The sequence below is a fragment of the Salvelinus namaycush genome, chromosome 4 (assembly GCF_016432855.1).
Source record: "Salvelinus namaycush isolate Seneca chromosome 4, SaNama_1.0, whole genome shotgun sequence".
Lineage (NCBI taxonomy): Eukaryota > Metazoa > Chordata > Actinopteri > Salmoniformes > Salmonidae > Salvelinus > Salvelinus namaycush.
In genome coordinates, this window is record NC_052310.1 from 23,476,355 (window position 1) to 23,499,973 (window position 23,619).

General features: G+C 41.4%; 1 protein-coding gene across 4 annotated transcripts; it reads left to right on the forward strand.

Annotated features, from left to right (window-relative positions):
• The first annotated feature begins 9,834 nt into the window (after window positions 1-9,834).
• On the forward strand, window positions 9,835-23,433 carry coasy (CoA synthase). Of its 4 annotated transcripts, none has more exons than XM_038991520.1 (9): window positions 9,835-10,616; window positions 11,495-11,709; window positions 12,226-12,357; window positions 13,466-13,664; window positions 13,796-13,860; window positions 19,817-19,901; window positions 20,138-20,235; window positions 20,610-20,756; window positions 22,740-23,433. In XM_038991520.1, exons 1-9 carry the CDS (start codon window positions 9,905-9,907, stop codon window positions 22,809-22,811), a joined length of 1,725 nt encoding a protein of 574 aa, XP_038847448.1. In that variant the 5' UTR covers window positions 9,835-9,904; the 3' UTR covers window positions 22,812-23,433. The 4 variants fall into 4 exon arrangements, with proteins under 4 accessions (XP_038847448.1, XP_038847446.1, XP_038847445.1 ...); XM_038991518.1 differs by having other exon boundaries at window positions 9,857-10,616; window positions 13,466-13,658; XM_038991517.1 differs by having other exon boundaries at window positions 9,857-10,616; window positions 13,469-13,664.
• The last annotated feature ends 186 nt before the right edge of the window (window positions 23,434-23,619 follow it).

The following is a 23,619-nucleotide window of genomic DNA, read 5'->3' on the forward strand; positions in this document are numbered from 1 at the left end:
CCGACTGGGCACGCAGGGGCATGTGCCCAAGGGCCCTGACCTCCAGGAGGCCCCCAATGATTGTGTTAGTCACTCTCACTCAAACATGGTTAACATTGCATAAATCTTGGCAAAATGTGTAGAATTGCAGCAAATTCACTGTAATACTGCACCTTTTCTCTGCTCCGTGGCAAAATGAGTCTAATTGCATGAAATGTATTCAAAATTGCTAAACCTTTCCCTGCACAATGGCAAAATGGCCACAATTGAAATGTAAATATTTCAACAATTTCAATTTCTCTCCACCGTCAAGAGGGGGGAGGGCACTACAACGTTTTGCCAGCGAGGTGGGCAGCCCCCAAACCAAATATTGGTTAGGGCCCTCAAAAGCCATGTTAAGATCCAAATGAACAACATAACATGGACAGAGGGGGACCTGGGACTTCATCCACAAATCATCTCACAGTAATTGTTGATCTAGGATGTGTCTATAATCTTATTCTTGTTGTAAACTGCAAAACTGATCCGAGAGGAACACTCCTACTCTGAGACAGTTGATACGTAAGGCTCCAGGTTAGATGGAATGTTAACACTTGGCCCCTGGGGTTGAGTGGGGTCATATGGGTATCAAACTTCATGCTAATGAATTTATCTGGAGTAGGAGTGATGAGTTATTGCTGATGTGGACGAGGCAGAGGCTCAAGTGTTTCCACTGTACAAGATATCTGTGGAATGGTTACAGACAATATACAGGTGAGAGGTCAAAAGTATATTATATGCAAATAACAGGATTGGGTTGTGTAGCTGACAGTAGTGGCTCGCTCAATCTTTACATATATCCCTCCTTTTGTCCTCCTAAGGTGTAATCACTGAGTAGAAATGACTAGACAGGTTAATGCCATGTAGTGGAGCCCTTAGTTTCACCTGCCCATTCCTGTCTAAGCAGTGATTACTTCAAGGAGGGAGGAAGGAGTTGCTCAGTAATTTGTATCAAACATCTCAGTTCTCCCAAAGTGCCCCCTTTCAATTCTCTGCATGAACAGGAAATATGGTGGAAACTCCTTTTGGGCCATGCATACGCCAATCTAATGCTTTTACATTTATGGCGAATAGTGAATCATATTATGTACGCCCTTCAGGAGAAGTGAGTGTTTGATGTCATTACACTAAATTGAAATATTGATCATCATAAGTGATTTCTTACAGACATCCCACCAAATGATGTTAAATATATTTCAAAAGGACAAATTAAGAAAGACTACAAATGAAATGCATCACCCACATATGAAACATATTCAATGTCTACATGAACAAATATAGCAATGTGCAGAATAAATTAGCAATTTCAATTGTCATTGATTGACATTTCCCCTCATCCCAAATCACATGTCATGTCTACATCAAGTAGCACTTTTCCATCTAACTGCACCGTAGGTCAGCCCACATGGGACAAGTGAGAGGGATTTTTTTTTTCACACGCTAGATCAAACAATGAAAGTTCAGCAGGATGTCATCCAGAATGTGGAAATTTAAGGCCCTTTGCAAGGGGTCAAAGGTTACAATAGTGCAGAATGGAAAGTATCACCAATAACCAGAGACTGGATGTATTATTAGTGTATTTGTATACTGTTCTGCATATACACAGAAAGAACCGGATGAATTTTTCACCCGTTAGTTGGAATTTCTCTACCCCACACTGTCAGATCGTCAAGTTGTAGTTCATGAATGTCTTTGACAGGAAAGTTGTGGTTAGCTAATGGCCAACTTTCACCAAAATTTAGAAATGTGTTGTTGTATATGTAAGACTTAAAGCATAATAAATGCAAAAAGTAACTAAATGTTTTCTGGTAGGGTCCACTACATCATAGGCCCTGTCCGGGGGAATCATAGGACATGGCCACAGTGTCTCCCTACCCCTCGTATCTCAGCCTCCAGTATTTATGCTGCAAAAGTTTGTGTCAGAGGGCTAGGGTCAATCTGTTATATCTGGAGTATTTCTCCTGTCTCATGCACCCTGTAATTCTCTCTCTCTCTCCCTCACCCTCCCCTCCCAGAGGACCTGAGCCCTGGAACCATGCCTCAGGACTTCCTGGCCTGATGACAACAACCTCTCCCTCAATGTGAGCAAGACAAAGGGGCTGATCGTGGACTTTAGGAAAAGGAGGGCCGAACAGGCCCCCATTAACATCGACGGGGCTGAAGTTGAGCGAGTCGAGAGTTCCAAGTTCCTTGGTGTCCACATCACCAACAAACTATCATGGTCGAAACACACCAACACAGTTGTGAAGAGGGCACGACAAAACCTTTCCCCCTCAGGAGACTGACAATATTTAGCATGGATCCCCAGATCCTCAAAAAGTTCTACAGCTGCACCATCGAGAGCATCCTGAGAGGTTGTATAACCGCCTGGTACTGCAACTGCTGGGCATCTGGCCATAAGGCGCTACAGAGGGTAGTGCGTACGACCCAGTACATTACTGGGGCAAAGCTTCCTGACATCAAGGACCTATATACTAAGCGTTGTCACAGGAAGGGCAAAAAAATTGTCAAAGAGCCCCCACCCCCCCCAGTGTTTTTACACTGCTGCTACTCACTGTTAATTATAAATGCAAAGTCACTTTACAAATGACCTCAACTAACCTGTACCCCCGCACATTGACTCTGTACCGGTACCCCATGTATATAGCCTCGTTATTGTTATGTAATTGTCTTGTGTTACTTATGGATTTAATAAAAAAAATAGACTTTAGTTTATTAAAACTTTTCTTAACTCTATTTCTTGACCTGCATTGTTGGTTCAGGGCTTGTAAGTAAGACCTTCACAGTAAGGTCCACAGCTGTTGTATTCGGCGCATGTGACAAATAAAATTTGATTTGATTTGGCTTGGTTTTTGCTCTGGCATGCACTGTCAACTGTGGGACCTTATATAGACAGGTGTGTGCCTTTCCAAATCATGTCCAATCAATTGAATTTACCACAGGTGGACTCCAATGAAGTTGTAGAAACAGCTCTAGGATGATCAATGGAAACAGGATGCACCTGAGCTCAATTTGAGACTCATTGCAAAGGGGAAGAATCATTATGTAAATAAGGTATTTCTGTTTTTTATTTGTAATTAATTTGCTAAAATGTATAAACACGGTATTCACTTTGTCATCATAGGGTATTGTGTGTAGATTGAGGGAAAATATTAACATAATCGATTTTAGAATAAGGTTGTTAGGTTATAGCATGTGAAAAAGAAAAAGGAGTCTCTGCATGTGAAAAGTAAAAGGAGTCTGTCTGTCTGGTAGAGTAGTGGTTATGGCGTTTGCTCCCCGAACCAGAGTTTGAGAGTTCAAATCTGAGAAGAGTAATTTTTAGAGAGCCATTTTTGATGTTGCGTTTTGTTGGCATGAAAGAGCTATTTTGAGGTGTGTAGGGGGGTAGGGGCTAGTTCCCATCAAATAGAAGGACTGAAGTGACACCTTGTATAGAATGTCCTTTTAATAGAGTTGTGATAACATACTTTGTCGTGGAGTAACAATATAATCCTTGTCTGCAAAAAGCCAATTTTGACCTGGGGGCATGCTTTGTAGACCATTCAAAAGCGTTCCGATACCTTGTCCCCAAGAAAAAACCCACATGTCATGATAGCTTATAGACAGTAGTAGGCAAATGAAGGGACAAAGTTCCAATATTAAGATTTTGGAATAACATTTCTAGGGTCTATTTGCTGGTAATTGGAAACACGTCCCTTTTGAATTTCGTCCCCTGTTCCTAAACACAACCATCCTATAGTGTAGGTTTTGAAGATTCATAATCTATGTTTGTAATCATCAGAAGAAGATTGAGGAACGGTTGGTGGACCCAAGAAGTACAAGCCCCCACACCATTCTCCAACCTCTGAAATGTTGTCTTTGATGTGTGCATTTTGAAGTATCCATTAGCATTTAGTCTCTGTCTGTCTGGTAGAGTAGTGGTTATGGCGGTTGCTCCCCGAACCAGAGTTTGAGAGTTCAAATCTGAGAAGAGTAATTTTTAGAGAGCCATTTTTGATGTTGCGTTTTGTTGGCATGAAAGAGCTATTTTGAGGTGTGTAGGGGGGTAGGGGCTAGTTCCCATCAAATAGAAGGACTGAAGTGACACCTTGTATAGAATGTCCTTTTAATAGAGTTGTGATAACATACTTTGTCGTGGAGTAACAATATAATCCTTGTCTGCAAAAAGCCAATTTTGACCTGGGGGCATGCTTTGTAGACCATTCAAAAGCGTTCCGATACCTTGTCCCCAAGAAAAAAACCACATGTCATGATAGCTTATAGACAGTAGTAGGCAAATGAAGGGACAAAGTTCCAATATTAAGATTTTGGAATAACATTTCTAGGGTCTATTTGCTGGTAATTGGAAACACGTCCCTTTCGAATTTCGTCCCCCGTTCCTAAACACATCCATTCTATAGTGTAGGTTTTGAAGATTCATAATCTATGTTTGTAATCATCAGAAGAAGATTGAGGAACGGTTGGTGGACCCAAGAAGTACAAGCCCCCACACCATTCTCCAACCTCTGAAATGTTGTCTTTGATGTGTGCATTTTGAAGTATCCATTAGCATTTAGTCTCTGTCTGTCTGGTAGAGTAGTGGTTATGGCGTTTGCTCCCCGAACCAGAGTTTGAGAGTTCAAATCTGAGAAGAGTAATTTTTAGAGAGCCATTTTTGATGTTGCGTTTTGTTGGCATGAAAGAGCTATTTTGAGGTGTGTAGGGGGGTAGGGGCTAGTTCCCATCAAATAGAAGGACTGAAAGTGACACCTTGTATAGAATGTCCTTTTAATAGAGTTGTGATAACATACTTTGTCGTGGAGTAACAATATAATCCTTGTCTGCAAAAAGCCAATTTTGACCTGGGGGCATGCTTTGTAGACCATTCAAAAGCGTTCCGATACCTTGTCCCCAAGAAAAAACCCACATGTCATGATAGCTTATAGACAGTAGTAGGCAAATGAAGGGACAAAGTTCCAATATTAAGATTTTGGAATAACATTTCTAGGGTCTATTTGCTGGTAATTGGAAACACGTCCCTTTTGAATTTCGTCCCCTGTTCCTAAACACAACCATCCTATAGTGTAGGTTTTGAAGATTCATAATCTATGTTTGTAATCATCAGAAGAAGATTGAGGAACGGTTGGTGGACCCAAGAAGTACAAGCCCCCACACCATTCTCCAACCTCTGAAATGTTGTCTTTGATGTGTGCATTTTGAAGTATCCATTAGCATTTAGTCTCTGTCTGTCTGGTAGAGTAGTGGTTATGGCGGTTGCTCCCCGAACCAGAGTTTGAGAGTTCAAATCTGAGAAGAGTAATTTTTAGAGAGCCATTTTTGATGTTGCGTTTTGTTGGCATGAAAGAGCTATTTTGAGGTGTGTAGGGGGGTAGGGGCTAGTTCCCATCAAATAGAAGGACTGAAGTGACACCTTGTATAGAATGTCCTTTTAATAGAGTTGTGATAACATACTTTGTCGTGGAGTAACAATATAATCCTTGTCTGCAAAAAGCCAATTTTGACCTGGGGGCATGCTTTGTAGACCATTCAAAAGCGTTCCGATACCTTGTCCCCAAGAAAAAACCCACATGTCATGATAGCTTATAGACAGTAGTAGGCAAATGAAGGGACAAAGTTCCAATATTAAGATTTTGGAATAACATTTCTAGGGTCTATTTGCTGGTAATTGGAAACACGTCCCTTTCGAATTTCGTCCCCCGTTCCTAAACACATCCATTCTATAGTGTAGGTTTTGAAGATTCATAATCTATGCTTGTAGTCATCAGAAGAAGATTAAGGAACGGTTGGTGGACCCAAGAAGTACAAGCCCCCACACCATTCTCCAACCTCTGAAATGTTGTCTTTGATGTGTGCATTTTCATGATCCCCTTAATGCTTAGTCTCTGTCTGTCTGGTAGAGTAGTGGTTATGGTGGTTGCTCCCCGAACCAGAGTTTGAGAGTTCAAATCCCAGAGAAACAGTTAATGTAGCACCTTCTTTCTTGTTGCCTTTGTGGGCCTGAAAGAGCAAACAAGAGGTATGTAGGGGAAAAGGGGCTAGTTCCCATCAAATAGCAAGAATGAAGTGACACCTTGTTTCAAATGTCATTTCAATAGAGTTGTGATATGCTGTGGGGTAACAATACAACCATACTCTGCAAAAGCCAACTTTTACCTGGGGCCATTCTTTGTAGACCATTCAAAGGTGTTCCTAGTCTTGGTCCCCCTGAAGAAAGCCACATGTTAAGATAGTTTAAAAATAGTTGTAGTAGTAGTTATGGTGGTGAATTCCCAAAGGAGAGGTTGTGAGTTAAATTCCTTTCAAGAGCATGCCAACTTGCTTTTGTTGCCTTGACAGAACAATGTTGAGGTGGGGTTCCGGAAGGACATAGACAGCAAGGGAAATTGGATTATAAAATGTTAGGGTACAGCAACTGTTGTTGAGTAGGAGTGCTGATCTATGATCAAACCCACCCCTGTCCATATAATCTTATTCCAGAGACAACTGATTCAGAATGATCAAGGCAAAGCTGATCGTAGAAAAGTGCTCCTCTGTACGCATTTATGAAATGTCTCAGGCTAAGAGTGCTGAACTGGAATCAGTACCCCCCACCCCCCGTCAAAGTAATGTTATTCATTCTACTCACAAATGCTAAACAGATCCTAGTTCAGCACTCCTACTTCAAGCCACCAAGTGAATGTTGGATATTGGGTGCTAAACGTCTTGAACAGTGGTTGAAAAAGTACCCAATTGTCATACTTGAGTAAAAGTAAAGATACCTTAATAGAAAATGTCTCAAGTAAAAGTCACCCAGTAAAATACTAAGTAAATGTCATTGCTAAAAGATACTTAAGTATCAGTGGTAAAAGTATAAATTATTTGACCTTCCATATATTAAGCCAACCAGACAGCACAATTCTCTTGTATTTTTATTTAAGAAATAGCCATGGGAACACTCAGACATAATTTACAAACGAAGCATGTGTTTAGTGAGTCTGCTAGATCAGAGGCAGTAGGGATGACCAGGGATGTTCTCTTGATAAGTGTGTGAATTGGACCATTTTCCTGTCCGGCTTAGCATTCAAAATGCAAAAAGTACTTTTGGGTGCCAGGGAAACTGTATGGAGTAAAAAAAATATTATTTTCTTTAGAAATGTGGTGAAGTAAAATATAATGTTGTAAAGAAACAGAAAGAGTAAAAGTACAGATACAAAAAAAACAGATATAAACGGAATGTAGTGGAGTAGTTTAAATACATTTTTGTTAAGTAATTTACACCACTGGACTTGAAAGGAACACCTCAATTACCTCGACTAACAGGTGCCCCGACACATTGACTCTGTACCGGTACCCCATGTATATAGGCTCGCTGTTTTTATTTTACTGCTGATCTTTAATTATTTGTTACTTTTATTTCTTATTTTTCTTACAACTAAATTGTTGGTTAAGGGCTTAATTTCAGCATTTCACTGCAAGGTCTACACATGTAGTATTCGGCGCATGTGACAAATACAATTTGATTTGTGACACATGAAAACATGTTGTGAACCTGGTGTGACATTATTGAAGCTGTGCTGACACCTAGTGGACATCAAGAGGACCTACACTACACACACATATACACACACACTATAACCTTAAAACAGATAGGATGCTTTACATAAGTTGCTCTTTTTTATTAGACACTAATATATATGTCCAATAAACAGACGTTCAAAAGTCGGAATGTAAAGCAAAAACGACTGGAAAGTTATTCAAAAGCAGGTGTAGTGAATCAAGCATCTTGGGGTTACCTGAAATAGGTCAAAGTATATATTTTAAATGTTCTAATTTATTTAATCTTTATTTAACTAGGCAAGATGAACTCAACAACATCGACAGACACAAGTTACCTGCTATATTTGGGAAACAGGATTAACACAGAGAGAACTTGGCAAAATGCATGTTTCTGTAGTAAGAGTAGGTATATACAGTATCATCGGTAACAATTGTGTACAACCCACCTAGCTAAAAAAATACTGGGACTAGCGGTCATTAGTTACATTTCAACCACAGCGATTCCCTAATTGAGGCGCAACAGAGTTCACCGGCAAATGCAGGAACACCGGAAATAATAACTAAACCAACGAACGAGAAATGGTGGAGGCTAGCAGAACGAAGAGACATTTTTCCGAATAAACGTGGTGAGTGAAAAACGTAATTACATAGCTCACTCCCTACCCGGTATGTCATTCTACTGTTATACGACTGTATGCGTTTTTTGTTGGCAACCTTGATATTTACGGAGTTTTTGGAACGGATTCCTGTTGGAACGTTCCACAAATTATACCCACCCGTAATAAGAAATCATTCGTCTTCATCTGTTTGTTTAGTCGTTATTGATTTACCAGACGTAGCTACCTACGGTTTACTCCTTGGTAAAAGGCCAGGGTGACAGCTTTCCCTTAAATAGGTCGTTATCAATAAAACGCCTCACGATATCTCTCAATATTGGCCACAATTAATTGGATATTTGAGTGATATAAAAGTGAACTATACCTGACAGGTATGAGTGGTTTAGGTTAATTTCCCATCCTTTATTTAAAAAATACATTAGGTCTACTTACCAATATGTTTAACCAATTGTGCGAAGTTTCTACCAGTAGATATAATTGTAAAGTAGAAACTACTTTGCAATTTCTACCGATAGAAACTTTTCACAGTTGGTTGAACATATTGGTAAGTAGACCTAAAGTACTTTTTTCCTCCAACGTAACTTTAAGCCTACCCAGTTTAGTTACCCAACATGATCCCCTTTTCATTGTTTTTAAGTGTTTAATCAAGATTGCAGCTGACAGACATGATAGGATATGTGTCAAATTTTCTAGCAGCATATAAGGGATAGCTTGTTATATAGACGTTATCTTTCAGGGGATAAATTAGATGGCTATATTTGCTCGCCATCTATAGTGCTCAAGACAGTAGTCCGATTTACAACTTTACCAGGAGGAGGATTTACCCATGTAAAGCTCTTTCCAAAAGCTTAATCTCTGAAGCAAGCTAAATGACACATGTTTGCTTAGCTAGCTAGGTACAGTACATGCCAATAGGTAAGGGTAGCCTATCCAATCTGAAAATAGATGATCAATTGATGTTTACTGATCATGAAAAGCATGCAGTTTCTTGCTGTATAACGCTGATGATATAGTTAAATGTGGAATAATAGGAAATGTGTAGTTCTGACTATGCTCTTCAAGAGGTGATGATATTAAAGCCAAATAGATAACATTTGTTTAGCAAACCCTTGAAAACGGCATGTAGTTGTCAACTCTTCATTGACCTGTCAAAGGCTTTCTATACTGTTGATCACTCCCTGCTAATTCAGAGGCTTTTCTCAATTGGCCTCGACCAGGCTGCATGTAACTGGTTTAAAAATTACTTGACAGATAGAACTCAATGTGTATCTACTGATGGTGTTAAATCAGGTTTCCTCAATATTACGAAAGGTGTCCCACAGGGGTCGATTCTAAGTATATGTTGTATATGTTCTCAAGAGTGCATAAAAATAACTCTGATTTAAGTATATGTACTTTGAAAGGTGTCCATATTAGTACCACATATACTTTGAAAGGTGTCCAGCCCTGCTTACAGATATCTGGATAGATAAAAAAATAACTCCTTGATAAAATAAAGGTTAAATAAATACAAATTTCAGCGGCGCTGGGGGTCTCCTTGCTCCCCAGCAGCCAAATCGAACGCTCTGCACGGTTTTGACTTTTTATTGATAACGACCTTTAGCTTAGGTAACCTATACCTATTAATTCGTTTTCTCAATGTTTTTTGTAATGGTGTGACCCTGCCTTTTGCTCTACCCCAGACATTGTGCCAAGCGTGTGTCCCTGCTCCTGTGACACATCTGGCCAACATGTCCATGTTCAGCACGGGCATCCTGGTGCTCACCTCTCCCCTCCACACCCTCCCCCTGCGCATTGCCCCTGTACTCAGCTCGGCTGCCCAGGTGGTGGAGCGCACCCTCTACGTCCATCTCCATCCAGGCCTGAACCTGGGTGTTGGCGGGGGCCAGCCCAGGCCCGTCTTCATCCCGCCCGTGGTGGATCTGTCCAGCCTTATCACCGGGCTCTACAGCAATGCTGCCAATGTGTGCGGCCACCTGGACGTACGAGTGCTCCTCACCAACGTCCGCGCCCAGCCCAACAATGCCTCCAGCCCAGAGACAGGTGGGACAGGGGTAGCATGTAACCCCTTCCCTTCCCCACAGCCCCTCTCCCACTCGCCCGAGGTGGTGCTAACAGACTTCGCCCTGCAGGACCCAGGCCAGTCCCCGCTGGTGGCCCAGTGTCTGCAGAGGTACACGGGCTACTGTTACGTCTGCACGCCCGGCTTGGCCTCGGTGCTGCTCCACCCGCAGCTGCAGAAGCTGGAGGAAGAGGTAGAGAAGGAGGGCCAAAAGGACGACTGGGATAGTAGGTCGGAGCGCATGGAGACTTACAGTGAGGTGGTTGTAGGGGGAACGTTCGACCGCCTCCACGGGGCGCACAAGACGCTGCTGAACATCTCTTGCCTCTTGGCGAACAAGCGGTTCCTTATCGGGGTGTGTGACCAAGAACTTCTAAAAAGTAAGTGGAATGATGAGAAAGAACAATGGTGCTGTGTAACCAAGTTTCTTTGGGCATTATTAGGTCTCCTTGTCTTCTATCCATACACAAGGTATTGTGTTCCTTACCCCATAGCGGGCTATATAATCTGATCTGGATTGGCATTTTTAAAAGGACTTTGGAATTCACTGTGCTCCAGGGTTTTTTTTCTGGATCAAAAAGGGTTTTAGGTGGTGGGCAGGGTGCGCAGACCGTCGGTGGTGCAACATTTGAGGTCCCCCATCTTGACAATGTAGAGACATTTTTGAATATTTAAGGCAATTTCCTGTTATTCAAATTCTTGGAGCTGAGAGAAAATAGTGCCGTTTTAAAGTTAATTTCCTATGCATTTTGCCATGGCAAATTCTGTGTTTTGCTCAAACATAATAACAAAATCAATACTGCTAAATTCATTGTTTTTTGGTATTTTAAATTCTCCCCGGTTGTCTAGTTTTTATTTTGGGGATTGTTCATTCTCATAGATGATATTATTGAAAAACATAGAGATCCATTATCTTTTCTAAATATTTTATCTGTTTTTAGTCATTTTAAGTTAACACTGAAAGTGTTTTCCCATCACAAATGTATAAAGTTTTTTTTATTATATATATTTTTTTACACTTTGGATTTAGGAGACCCGAAAAAAATGCTTAGGCGGCCTGCCCAAGGATTACAATGGCAGAAAATTCCCTGCACTCAACCTTGACATTGAAGAGTGTGGATTTACGGATACGTTTGCACAATAGCGGAATAAAACGTTTGATGTCCCATACCCTGCCATTTTCCTTGCCTCTTATTCTTCGTTCTCTTCTTCCTCTTTCTCCACCCTCTTTTTCTTATCTTTCTCTGCCTGTCCTCAGAGAAGGTGCTAAAGGAGCTAATCGAACCATATGCTCTGCGGGTGCAGCGGCTCCATGAGTTCCTGCAGGACGTCAAGCCCTCGCTGCAGTACGAGATCGTGCCCCTTTCGGACCCCTTTGGACCCTCTGTTATTGATGCCCAGCTGCAATGCATTGTGGTTAGCGAGGAGACCCGCAGGGGAGGCGAGGCTGTGAACAAGAAGCGCCTCGAAAACGTAAGTGCGTTGGGTTTAAATGGTCTTCTCTTGCCAAACTGCGCATGTGCAGGCTGTCAAATCAAAAGCACTCCTTCTATATAATTTAAAACATTTTAGTTTGTCACTTTGAGGTTGGAGTAATAACAACTAAAGATATTTGAACTAAAGATATTGGTTCAAATCCAGGTTGTGACTTTAGATTGAGACAATTAACAAACTACTAAGGAAGAATTCTTCACTTCTCTCATTGACTTCTCAAACCCCAAATTCAGGCCTGGTCTGTTTCGTAAGCGTTCCCGGAAGTCTCGTGATGTTGTGTGTCTGGGTTTAGAAACATACAGTACAACTTGAACAAGCTTCAATGGTGTCTAATAGCTGGCAAAGACAATCCTAGTGTTTTGAGTGGGCCTCTTGATACAGCACAGGCTGAGGGATGGCTGGCTATGTATTGTTTGTGTTACGTCTGGCTGAACATAGCCTATATATTGTCTTTGTTATGTCTGGTGTCTTGTCATCAACTGTCTGCCCTATTAGGGTCTTCCAGGACTGGTACTGCACGAGATCCAGCTGCTGAAGGATGCCCACCACACTGAGATGGAGGAGGAGAAGATCAGCTCCTCCAGCCTCCGCTCACGCCTCCTGGGGACACTCCTCACAGACCCAGAAGTACACACATTCCCCCTCTTCCCTTCCAGCCTGCTCATGGGTGTCACACATAGCATACTAATTTCTACTTGGTATTTGAGACAGAAAGAGATTTTGTGTACCCCTAAGTAGTTTCAGTCGCTGACACCGGCAAAAGATGGGGCTAATTTCAGTATTTTTGATCTCTATGCAAATAACAGGGACTGTGTCCCAAATGGCATCTTATTCCCCAAGTGGCACCTTATTCCCCATTTCAGGGCTACCCAACTGGCGGGATGAATTTCACCCTAAGGTGGTTTTATTTGGCTCCCCAATTTTCTTTTTTGGACATAAAAGACCAGGAAATCAGCCTCTAAGTGATTTTAATTTTGGAAGTCTGTTCCCACGTATTTCCATGCATAATAGAGAGACATGTCATCGTGGACAAATGTAAGCAAGATTTGAAATTATTGTTTTAGTCAAATATCTGTTTGTGCTGCTTGCGGTCTATTTTCAGTTTAATAATTATCTGTAATCGTGTTCCAGCCCCCCGATCATCCACTCAAGAAAAAAATCGACCAGCGGCTTAATTTAGTTGGTGATTCCTGCCCTATATAGTGCACTTATTTTGACTAGGGCTCTGGTCAAAAGTAGTGCACCATATAGGAAAAAAGGGGGCCATTAGGGACGCAGACAGGGCTTTTTCAGAACTGATAGTTACTCCAGCAAGGTTACCAGGGTAGAGAAGGCTATATTCAGGGACTCTGTTTCTCCTCAAGCAGAAGAAACATGCTATTCATCCAGCCTCGCTAACCGCAAATGATCTTTCAGTGGCAATTGCAGTCCCACAATAGACTACTATTCACTAATTGCCAGCGAGTGCTTTGTCAAGCACGTTGTTGGGATGCATCAGGTATCACAAGACCTGATTTTTCACAATTCAGTTTCTCTTTATCTCATTGTAGTCTAATTGGACCTCAGCCTTAAGTTAGTATATGATTTGAATTATGTGTATAGTCAGTATCGTAGATATATGATATGTCAGACATTTAGTGTGATTATTTACCACTTACACACAAGCCCCCATATGACTGCCAATGCATTTTGATGCCCCGTTCACCTTTACCCCTCTTGCCTATCCCCTGTGAAGCAGAACAAGTCCCATCTCCCCCTGGTGCCCTATGTGATTGGCCTGACCGGGAGCAGTGGCAGCGGGAAGAGCTCCATTGCCCAGCAGTTGGAGGCCATGGGTGCGGTCCGCATCGACAGCGACCAGCTGGGCCACGAGACCTACCAGCCGGGGGAAGTTGCCTACAACAGGGTGCTGGAGGAGTTTGGATCAGGTGCGGGTGGGTCTTCCGTCCACATAGCTGACAGAAGCTGTCGTCATATTCTGTATAGTGGAGAATTGATTTAACAGATATAATGTAAGGCTTTAACCAAAGCATCTGTTTCAATGAATGACTCTTATCATTTGCAGATCTTATTAACGAGGACAAAACTATCAACAGACGCGCACTAGGCAGGAAAGTTTTTGGAAACAAGGTAATGTTTGTGTATGGCATGTGTGAAATACAGCCCAATAATATTTGAGAACATAATATTTTATATTTTATACAAATGGCAAGGGATGTAAAAAAAAAAAAGAAAAAAAAAAGGGTTTATTTATTTGTATTTAGCATTTTCTTTTCAAATATCAATGGAATGGACTATATCAGCAGAGATATAGTGCCTTCAGAAATTATTCACACCCCTTGACGTGTCAAAGCTTAACTTTGCGTCACTTGCCAAGACTACCCCATTATGTCAAAGTGAAATTATGTTTTTATACATTTTTATAAATTAATTAAAGATGAAAAGCTGAAATGTCTTGAGTCAATAAGTATTCCACCGCTTTATGGCAAGCCTAAATAAGTTCAGGAGCAAACATTTGCTTAACAGGTCACAAAAGTTGCATGGACTCACTCTCTGTGCAATAGGTGTTTAACATGATTTTTGACTGACTACCTAATCTCTGTAAGGTCCCTCAGTCAAGCAGTGAATTTCAAACACCGATTCAACCACAAATACCAGGGAGGTTTTCCCAATACCTCGCAAAGAAGGGCACCAATTGGTAGATGGGTAAAAAAAAATATATATATATCCCTTTAAGCATGGTGAAGTTATTAATTACACTTTGGATGTAGTATCAATACATTCTGCCACTACAAAGATACAGGTGTCCTTCCAAACTCAGTTGCCGGAGAAGAAACTGCTCAGGGATTTCACCATGACTTTGGTGACTAAAACAGTTAGATTAATGGCTATGATAGGAGAAAATTGAGGATGTTTAATTACATTCTAGTTAGTACACAATACTAGCCTAAATGACCGAGTGAAAAGAAGGAAGTCTGTACAGAATACAAATATTCCAAAACATGCATCCTGTTTGAAATAAGGCACTAAAGTAAAACTGCAAAAAATGTTGCAAAGAAATTAACTGGGGCAAATCCAACACATAACTGAGTACTATATTTTCAAGCTTGGTGGTGGCTGCATCGTGTTATGTCATCGGCAAGAACTAGGGAGAACTAGGGAGTTTTTTTTATGATTAAAAAGAAATGGAATAGGCCTCCCGAGTGGTGCAGGGGTCTAAGGCACCACAGTGCCAGTGCTAGCTGTGCCACTAGAGATTCTGGGTTTGAGTCCAGGCTCTGTCGCAGCTGGCCGCGACCCGGGAGACACATTTGGCCCAGCGTCGTCCGGGCTAGGGGAGGGTTTGGCCGGCAGGCATGTCCTTGTCCCATCGCCCACTAGTGACTCTTGTGGCGGGCCGGGTGCAGTACATGCTGACGCGGTCGCCAGGTGCACAGTGTTTCCTCCGACACATTGGTGTGGCTGGCTTCCGGGTTAAGTGGGCATTGTGTCAAGAAGCAGTGTGGCTTGGTTGGGTTGTGTTTCGAAGGAAGCACGGCTCTCGACCTTCGCCTCTCCCGAGTTCGTACAGGAGTTGCAGCTTGAGACAAGACTAACTACCAATTTGATACCACGAAATTGGGGAGAGAACTGGGTAAAGGAAAAAGAAATGGAATGAAGCTAAGCACAGGCAAAATTCTAGAGGAAAACCTGGTTGTCTGCTTTTCAACAGACACTGGGAGACATTCACCTTTCAGCAGGACAATATCCTAAACCACAAGGCCAAATATACACTGGAGTTGCTTACCAAGATGATATTGAATGTTCCTGAGTGGCCTAGTTAGTTTTGAATTAAATGGCAACACTTGAAAATGGCTCTCTAGCAATGATCAACAACCAACTTGACAGAGCTTGAAGAATTTAAAAGAATAATGTGCAAATATTGTCCCCAAATAAATTTCTCAACCAAAAGAATGTTGTCCATGTCCAACTGCTAGCCATTTAAGTGTCTTTATCGAAAGAATAATAACAATATAGCACAGTGGTACTACAATAATGTAGTTAGCCATTGGGAGTACCCAGCTACAGATGAGATTAGCAAGGTAACGTCAGTTAAGTGACAAAGTATTTGTACAAGGTAAAGTAGCTAGCTATTGTCACTCTTCGTGTTTGTTATTTCCACTCACGAATGCTAGTGTCCGTGCTAGCTAGCTTACAGCAACCTACCTTGCTAGTTAGCTAGCTTGCTCGGTGCCCAGTTGTTTTGTCAGCTAGGGAAAAACTTCAATGATAGCTATGGTTTGTGTATGTTATGGTAGTCATTTCAATGTGTAGTCTTCTGACTACTCCGGGGTGTACGTCGTTAGCCAAGTAAAACTCAACTCCACATCAACGCGGAGTTGACCTGTACTTGTTGGCTATCCGGGGTGTTGCAAATGTTGTGATTTATCATAGCTAACTAGCTAACGTTAGGCCAGACAAAATTGATTCAGTTTAACGGATTTTCCCTCAAAAGTGAGGCGAGGGAGGGGGCGTGAAAATCATTAGGTGGATAAGGAATAACAGTACCACATTGTCCTAGGCTATATGGACAAAATATTCCAATTGACGGATTTTCAAATGTATTATCATTAATACAGAAATTAACATTAATGAACATTATTCACATAGAATATTGCATTCTATTTATTATACATCCTATCATGTTCAAAAATTATTGAAAGGTTATGAATGTATTATCAGTTTATTAATCTACTTAATTGTATAGCCTAACAAATTCAAGAATGATTAACAATAAATAATTGTAATCAAATGTATAATAATGAGTTCATTACCTGAATGTGTCAACAAAATATTCATACAAATATGATTAGGCCTGTCATAGACTAGAGGTCTTGTAGAAAGAGGGTCAATCAAGTTAGGTCTGCCAAATTAATTTAGTATTGGAAAAAAATACATAAATCCAGCCATAAAGTGTAACCTTTAATCATATTTTTTTTTTTAACATGCACAATTAGAAGCATCAAGCTATATAGAGCAAGCGTGACTAATTTCGAGCCCAGTAACTTTGCTCACCGCATCCTCATTCAATTGTCTCTCCTGGCTGCCACGAAAAGCCCCCACCTGCTGATCTACACGAAATGTGTGCGTGCCACTGGCGATGTACTTTGCTAAACATGCTAGCTGTTCTCGGCGGCGCATCATCACTTCAAATGCATTCCGTCGTGGTATCGGTTGGCCTTCTACTACTGGTAGTGCCGGTAAAATGTAAGTTATGAATCGCAAATCACCATAGAGCTGACACCTCGAATTCATCGATAATTTTGACAACTTTGGTTGTCCAAAATACTATCAGCTTGCACTGCGTCTTTGCTGATGGATGCCCTGCTCTCTGGCCAGTCAATTGGTTAAATTGCATTGTTTTGTCTATTCAACGCTTCTAATAGATCTGGAAATGATGCAATAACCATTCATTTAACCGACTATTTGTTTGTATTGAGAGATGTCCCACGTTTAACCTGGACACATAAATAGTAGGACTTTGCGCTGGCATCAGCCATGACGACATGAGAGAAATGAAACATCTACCGGTGCGAGTTGGCTGCAATTAACTAGCTAACAAAGAAGTAACTTAGGCTTGCTAGCTAAACACATATTTCCTCGAATTGTCCTATTTCTATAAGACACCTTGATCTTTGCTAACGTCAGCTAGCAAATAAGAAACCAAACTCTGTCTTCATCTGTTTTTAGTTGTTATTGATTTACCAGATGTAGCTACCTACTGTACCGTTAAGTCCTTTGTAAAGTTCCAGGGGGACAGCTTTCCCTTCAGTAGTTTATCAGTAAAACGTCACAATAAGGTGCAGAGTTATTTGCTTTACCTCCGCTAAAAACATTGACAACTGCCTGCCATTTTCATGGGATTGTAAATAAATGTTTGGTTGTACTGTCATAACCTCTTGAAGAGCATAGTCAGAACTTAATATTTCTCATTATTCCATGCAAAACAATTGCGCACAATTTAGCACTGTCATCGGTTAAACAGCAAGTAACTGCTTTCATGATCAGTAAACATCAAGTGATGTAATTTCAGATATGTGAGGGTAGCCTCACAATATCTCTCAGTATTGGTCACCTGGAGATTTGAGTGATGTGAACTACAGTGCATTCGGGAAGTATTCAGACACCATGACTTTTTCCACATTTTGTTACATTACAGCCTTATTTTAAAATGTATTAAATCGTTTTCCCCCCTCATCAATCTACACACAATACCCCATAATGACAAAGCAAAAACAGGTTTTTATATTTTTTTTGTTTTTAAACTTACATTTTACATTTACATAAGTATTCAGACCCTTCGGCAGCAATTACAGCCTTGAGTCTTCTTGGATATGACGCCACAAGCTTGGCACACCTGTATTTGGGGACTTTCTCCCATTATTCTCTGCAGATCCTCTCAAGCTCTGCCAGGTTGGATGGGGAGCGTCACTACACCGCTATTTTCAGGTCCCTCCAGAGATGTTTGATTGGGTTCAAGTCCGGGCTCGGCTGGGCCACTAAAGGACATTCAGAGACTTGTCCCGAAGCCACACCTGCATTGTCTTTGCTGTGTACTTAGGGTCGTTCTCCTGTTGGAACGTGAACCTTCGCCCCAGTCTGAGGTCCTGAGCGCTCTGGAGCAGGTTTTCGTGAAGGATTTCTCTGTACTTAGCTAGCAAATATATTATTTTAGAATAAGGCTGTAACGTAACAAAATGTTGAAAAAGTCAAGGGGTCTGAATATTTTTCAAATGCACTGCATTTGATCCATTTTGAATTCAGGCTGCAACACACAACATGTGGAAGAAGTCAAGGGGTATGCATACTTTATTTTCTTTCCCGCGATCCTGACTAGTTTCCCAGTCCATGCCTCTGGAAAAACATCCCCACAGCATGATGCTGCCACCACCATGTTTCACCGTAAGGATGGTGCCAGGTTTCCTCCAAATGTGATGCTTGGCATTCAAGCCAAATAGTTTAATCTTGGTTTCATCAGACCATAGAATCTTGTTTCACATGGTCTGAAAGTCTTTAGGTGTCTTTTGGGAAACTCCAAGCCGGCTGTCACGTGCCTTTTACTGAGGAGTCGCTTCCGTCTGGCCACTCTACCATAAAGGCCTGATTGGTGGAGTGCTGCAGAGATGGTTGTCCTTCTGGAAGGTTCTCCCATCTTAACAGAGGTACACTGGAGCTCTGTCAGAGTGACCATCGGGTTCTTGTTAACCCCCCCAAACTTCTTCCATTTAAGAATGATGGAGGCCACTGTGTTCTTGGGGACCTTCAATGCTGCAGAAATATTTTGGTACCCTTCCCCAGTACCCTCTACTAACAATTCCTTCGACCTCATGGCTTGGTTTTTGCTCTGACACGCACATGCACTTTCAACTGTGGGACCGGTGTGTGCCTTTCCAAATCATGTCCAATCAATAGAATTTACCACAGGTGGACTCCAACCAAGTTGTAGAAACATCTCAAGGATGATCAATGCACCTGAGCTCAATTTCGTAGTCTTATAGTAAAGGATCTGAATACTTATGTAAATAAGGTATTTCTGTGTTTTATGTTTAATAAATTAGCAAACATTAATATAAACCTGTTTTCACTTTAACATCATGGGGTATTGTGTGTAGATTGATTTTTATTTATTTAACTTATTTTAGAATAAGGCTGTAACGTAACAAAATGTTGAAAAAGTCAAGGGGTCTAAATACTTTTCAAATGCACTGTATTTGATCCATTTTGAATTCAGGCTGCAACACACAACATACGGAAGAAGTCAAGGGGTATGCATACTTTCTAAAGGCACTTTGTGGTCTTCTTTCCCAAAACATCGGGCCTGAAAATGTGTTGTCAGTTTGGCTCTGTGACTTAATGGCATAGGCTTCTGTTAATCATTATATCAACTGATATCCTCAAACTATGCTTGTATGCTTTTATGATATGTTATCTGTACTTGTTTTGTCTTGTAACATTTTTTATATTTTTATTTTATGCACATTAAGGTTACACTTGTGTAATGAAAGTGCTTTACAAATGTAATAAATTAGTATTACTATTGTTGCAGGAGAGGTTGAAAGCCCTCACTGACATTGTGTGGCCGGAGATAGCTGTACTCGTCAAGGAAAGGATCCAACAGGCCCGAGAGGAAGGTATGTTGCTGATTTGATACGTGTCAAAGTTGTGTGTGTCAGTGTTTGTGTGCGTTCACCTGTGTGTACAGACAGTGGGCTTGTGTTCCCCTGTAGCTCAGTTGGTAGAGCATGGCGCTTGCAACGCCAGAATAGTGGGTTCTGAACATAAAATGTATATACGCATGACTAAGTCGCTTTGAATAAAAGTGTCTTCTAAATGACATGTATTATTAGTATTCTATTATTCCCCCTAGGTAAACAGGTGTGTGTGGTGGACGCGGCTGTGCTGCTGGAGGCCGGCTGGACGGACATCGTGCACGAGGTCTGGGTCGCCGTCATTCCTGAGGAAGAGGTAACCCACATCTGTGCTTTGAACGTCTGAGAATAACCTCATAGATAACTGCGCAAAGGGCACTCTTTCATTTTGATGCCTTACACAACCTGGAATTTAGGCATAGGGTTTCTCTTAACTCCTCAACACAACCTTGTCCTCAATGTCAAAGTGAAAACATACCAGAACATTTTGAATTGAAAATAATAAATAAAATTGTACTTAAACAGTGGTAGTTCAATTCCATGATCATTTTACATTTTAGTCATTTAGCATATGCTCTTATCACAGTAACAGTAAGTAGACCCTTGCATAACATATAATGCTAAAAGACAAAACACTGATCCAGGCACTTTATTTTTTTTATTATCCACCCCAACGCCCCTAACCCCCAGGCGGTGTCTCGGATCACGGCGAGGGACGGCGTCAGCCAAGAGGATGCTGTGCGGCGGCTGCAGAGCCAGTGGCCCAACACGCAGCAGGTGGAGCAGGCCAACGTGGTGCTCTGCACTCTGTGGGAGCCCGAGATCACCCAGAAACAGGTAAGGAAGGAAGGGATAAGGAGACCAGGTTCTTGTTCATTAGGAACCAAAAGGAAGAAAACAAGGAGGGACTGGTCCATTTTCCCATCGCAAAACATTTTGTTACGCTATTTCCTAATGAACATGACCCAGGGCGAAGCCAGACACACTGATGGGGGAAAATGGCTTGATAAAGCACATTTTAAAAGTCCTGAAACTTTTACCATCCACACATAAAGGCTTCTTGCATTTTTATAGGAACAATCATTTTTATATATCTTAGACTGCGTCCAGATTCTCCACCCTTCTAAAGTGGGCACGCCACTTGCACACTTCCAATCATGGATTAAAAAGTATTGGATTGGTGTAAACATTGGCTGGAGAGAGTTTCCACTAAAGCTTACCGTATGCTTCCCAGTCAAAACAGTTTGAACAGTTATGACTAAATTCTGTGACTTTTTGGTGTTCGGCAGTTTTTTTTTTTTTCCCCAGCTGTTCGAGCACACAAATGTATTTCTTGAGGCAAGCCCAAGTTAGATACCCTAAGTCTACATCCCTTCGTCGGTGATTGGTCGACAGTAGTGTTTCTTCAATTAAGTGTTAGTTGTCATTCAACAGACAACTAGTTTTCATGCACATTTTTTTACCTTAAAAATACTGCACTTAGATGTAAAATTGCGACTAAGACCTCGGTAGAAAAATTAATGACAAGAGTTCTTGATTTATCTTTAGATTGATTTCGGACTATTTTGAGGAAGTGTTACTGTATGTTGTTGCTACGGCGTCTCGAGGGGAAAAACTGTAATTTTGCAATTTGTAATTTTTTTTCAAGCAAATGTCTTTTTAAGGCAGGATGCGAGGCACTGATGCTCGCTTCGCGTAGCCGAGTTCTGCTTGGAGAAAACCGAACATAGTATGCGGACGCCTTTAGGGGGTGAGTACTCGGACAAAACGAGTATCGTAACGGATTTATTTTTTGTTGTTTTCCCTGATTGGGAGAAACAGAGTTTTTTTTTTTTTTGCTGCCAGCACGCATCGCTCTCATTTCACTCAGTGCGAAGTACTGTGTACTCTTAAGAACTGTTTAGTTCTGCTATCTGTAAAGAAATTGTCTGTCTAGGTTGTTCCTGCTTCTACGATTGGATAGAACAAAGCTGTATCTCCATTCGCTTGATAATTTTACTGCTCGCTCTTCCATATTATGCTCCGATCACTTAGATTGCTACTGACTGCTGCTACTATGATAAATCAGCAAGCTATCAATGTGGATAATATCTAACAAGCGGAGGGAGGGTAGAAAAAAAGATGAAAGGCTGACGCACGTTCTCAGGGGTTAAAGTTCTCCGTCACTGCGACAGATTTCTGTCAATGATTTTGTGTTTTACATTATTGAAAAAGATTGGAATTGGTCAAACTTGCAGTTTAAGGTACAAAATTATCCTCTTTCCTTAAAAGCATTATGGTCATGACATTTTTACATGGGAGGTTAACTTGGACCTGCAGACAATCGATCTGAGATCGAGATGGGACATTTAATTTGTGTTTTTTAAATTATTGTTTTGCTTTAACCCCTGCGTTCTGACTGAGTGACAGCAAACGCATCTACCCGCTGCAAGTTTGAGAACACACGCAAGTTCGCTGCTCCTGATCTGCGGCTTCCGTGGTTTATATGAAGGTGCAGGGAGACTATTAGGTATTGCAAACCTCTATTTAGGCATTTCAAAACAGTTTTTCCAATTACGAGTATCATCCCTGTGAATTAACGGATACAAATAAGAGTATGGCAAGATCAGCACACCCCTAGTTTCCACCATTGTTAAATCCATGACAGGAAGTGTGGAAGTGCACACTTTGGGAAAAGTGAAGAATCTGGACGCAGCTTACACATTAACGTTTATCAACCAAGTATTTTCATGATATGGCTTTCAGGGAGGATATAAATACCAGTCAATGCATTGCATAAACAAACCCTTTGTCACGTCTTCCTCTGCATTTAAATCCCAGGTACGGAAGGCCTGGGATCTTCTTCAGAAGCGGATCCAACAGAGTCGGGAAGGAGCCAAGCCACCGTCCTGAGTCAGACCTCCGCGCGCACACACACACACACCACAACAGTGAACTGCACACATACCGACTGTAAGCCCTGCAAGGGACGAGGGTGGCTCCAAAACAGCCAGGGTGCAATCATGTTAGGGACGCGTCTGCCTTAAAAAGAGCGCCACAGCGGTTGCTTTGGTGTGCCTGCAAAAGACGCTGGAGCCATACCGGTGAACATTAGAAACAGTTTCAATTTAAACAGTTTCTCCGTCTCAATGCGCATCAGCCAATTAAAATGAATAGAACGCTACAATGTAACTGGTCCCATCAGATAACCTGGCACACCTTAGCCCTATGCTAACCTCACCAGATGACTGATTATTTCCTGGAACAAAATCCCTCATCAGCCTATCAAAGATCTTTAGACTTTATTTCCACCAACCAATAGACATGTTGGTTGTTTAGCAACAAAGTTTAGCAACAAAACCGACAAGTACGGGGCAGAACTTAGATTGTTGACAACATGTAAACTAATTTTGTCCAATATTTATTGAAGTACATTAATACATTTGCACAACTTTGATCCATATTAGCATAGACGTGACATCAGTCAACACCTCAAAACAAGACATTGTATCAAGAACAAGATAAAACTAGCTGAAACGAGCCACCTACAATTCCCCACATGGCAGCTTCTTGTCATTGTTGCTAGATATCTGGCCATCCAGAATCACAACAACACCGACTTCTGCCCCATTGAAGTGTGTGTGCGTTGTTTTCGTGACGTAAGATAACCCGTCTTTGGCATTTCTTAAAATAGGTCAACCCAGGTCACAAAAGGGATATT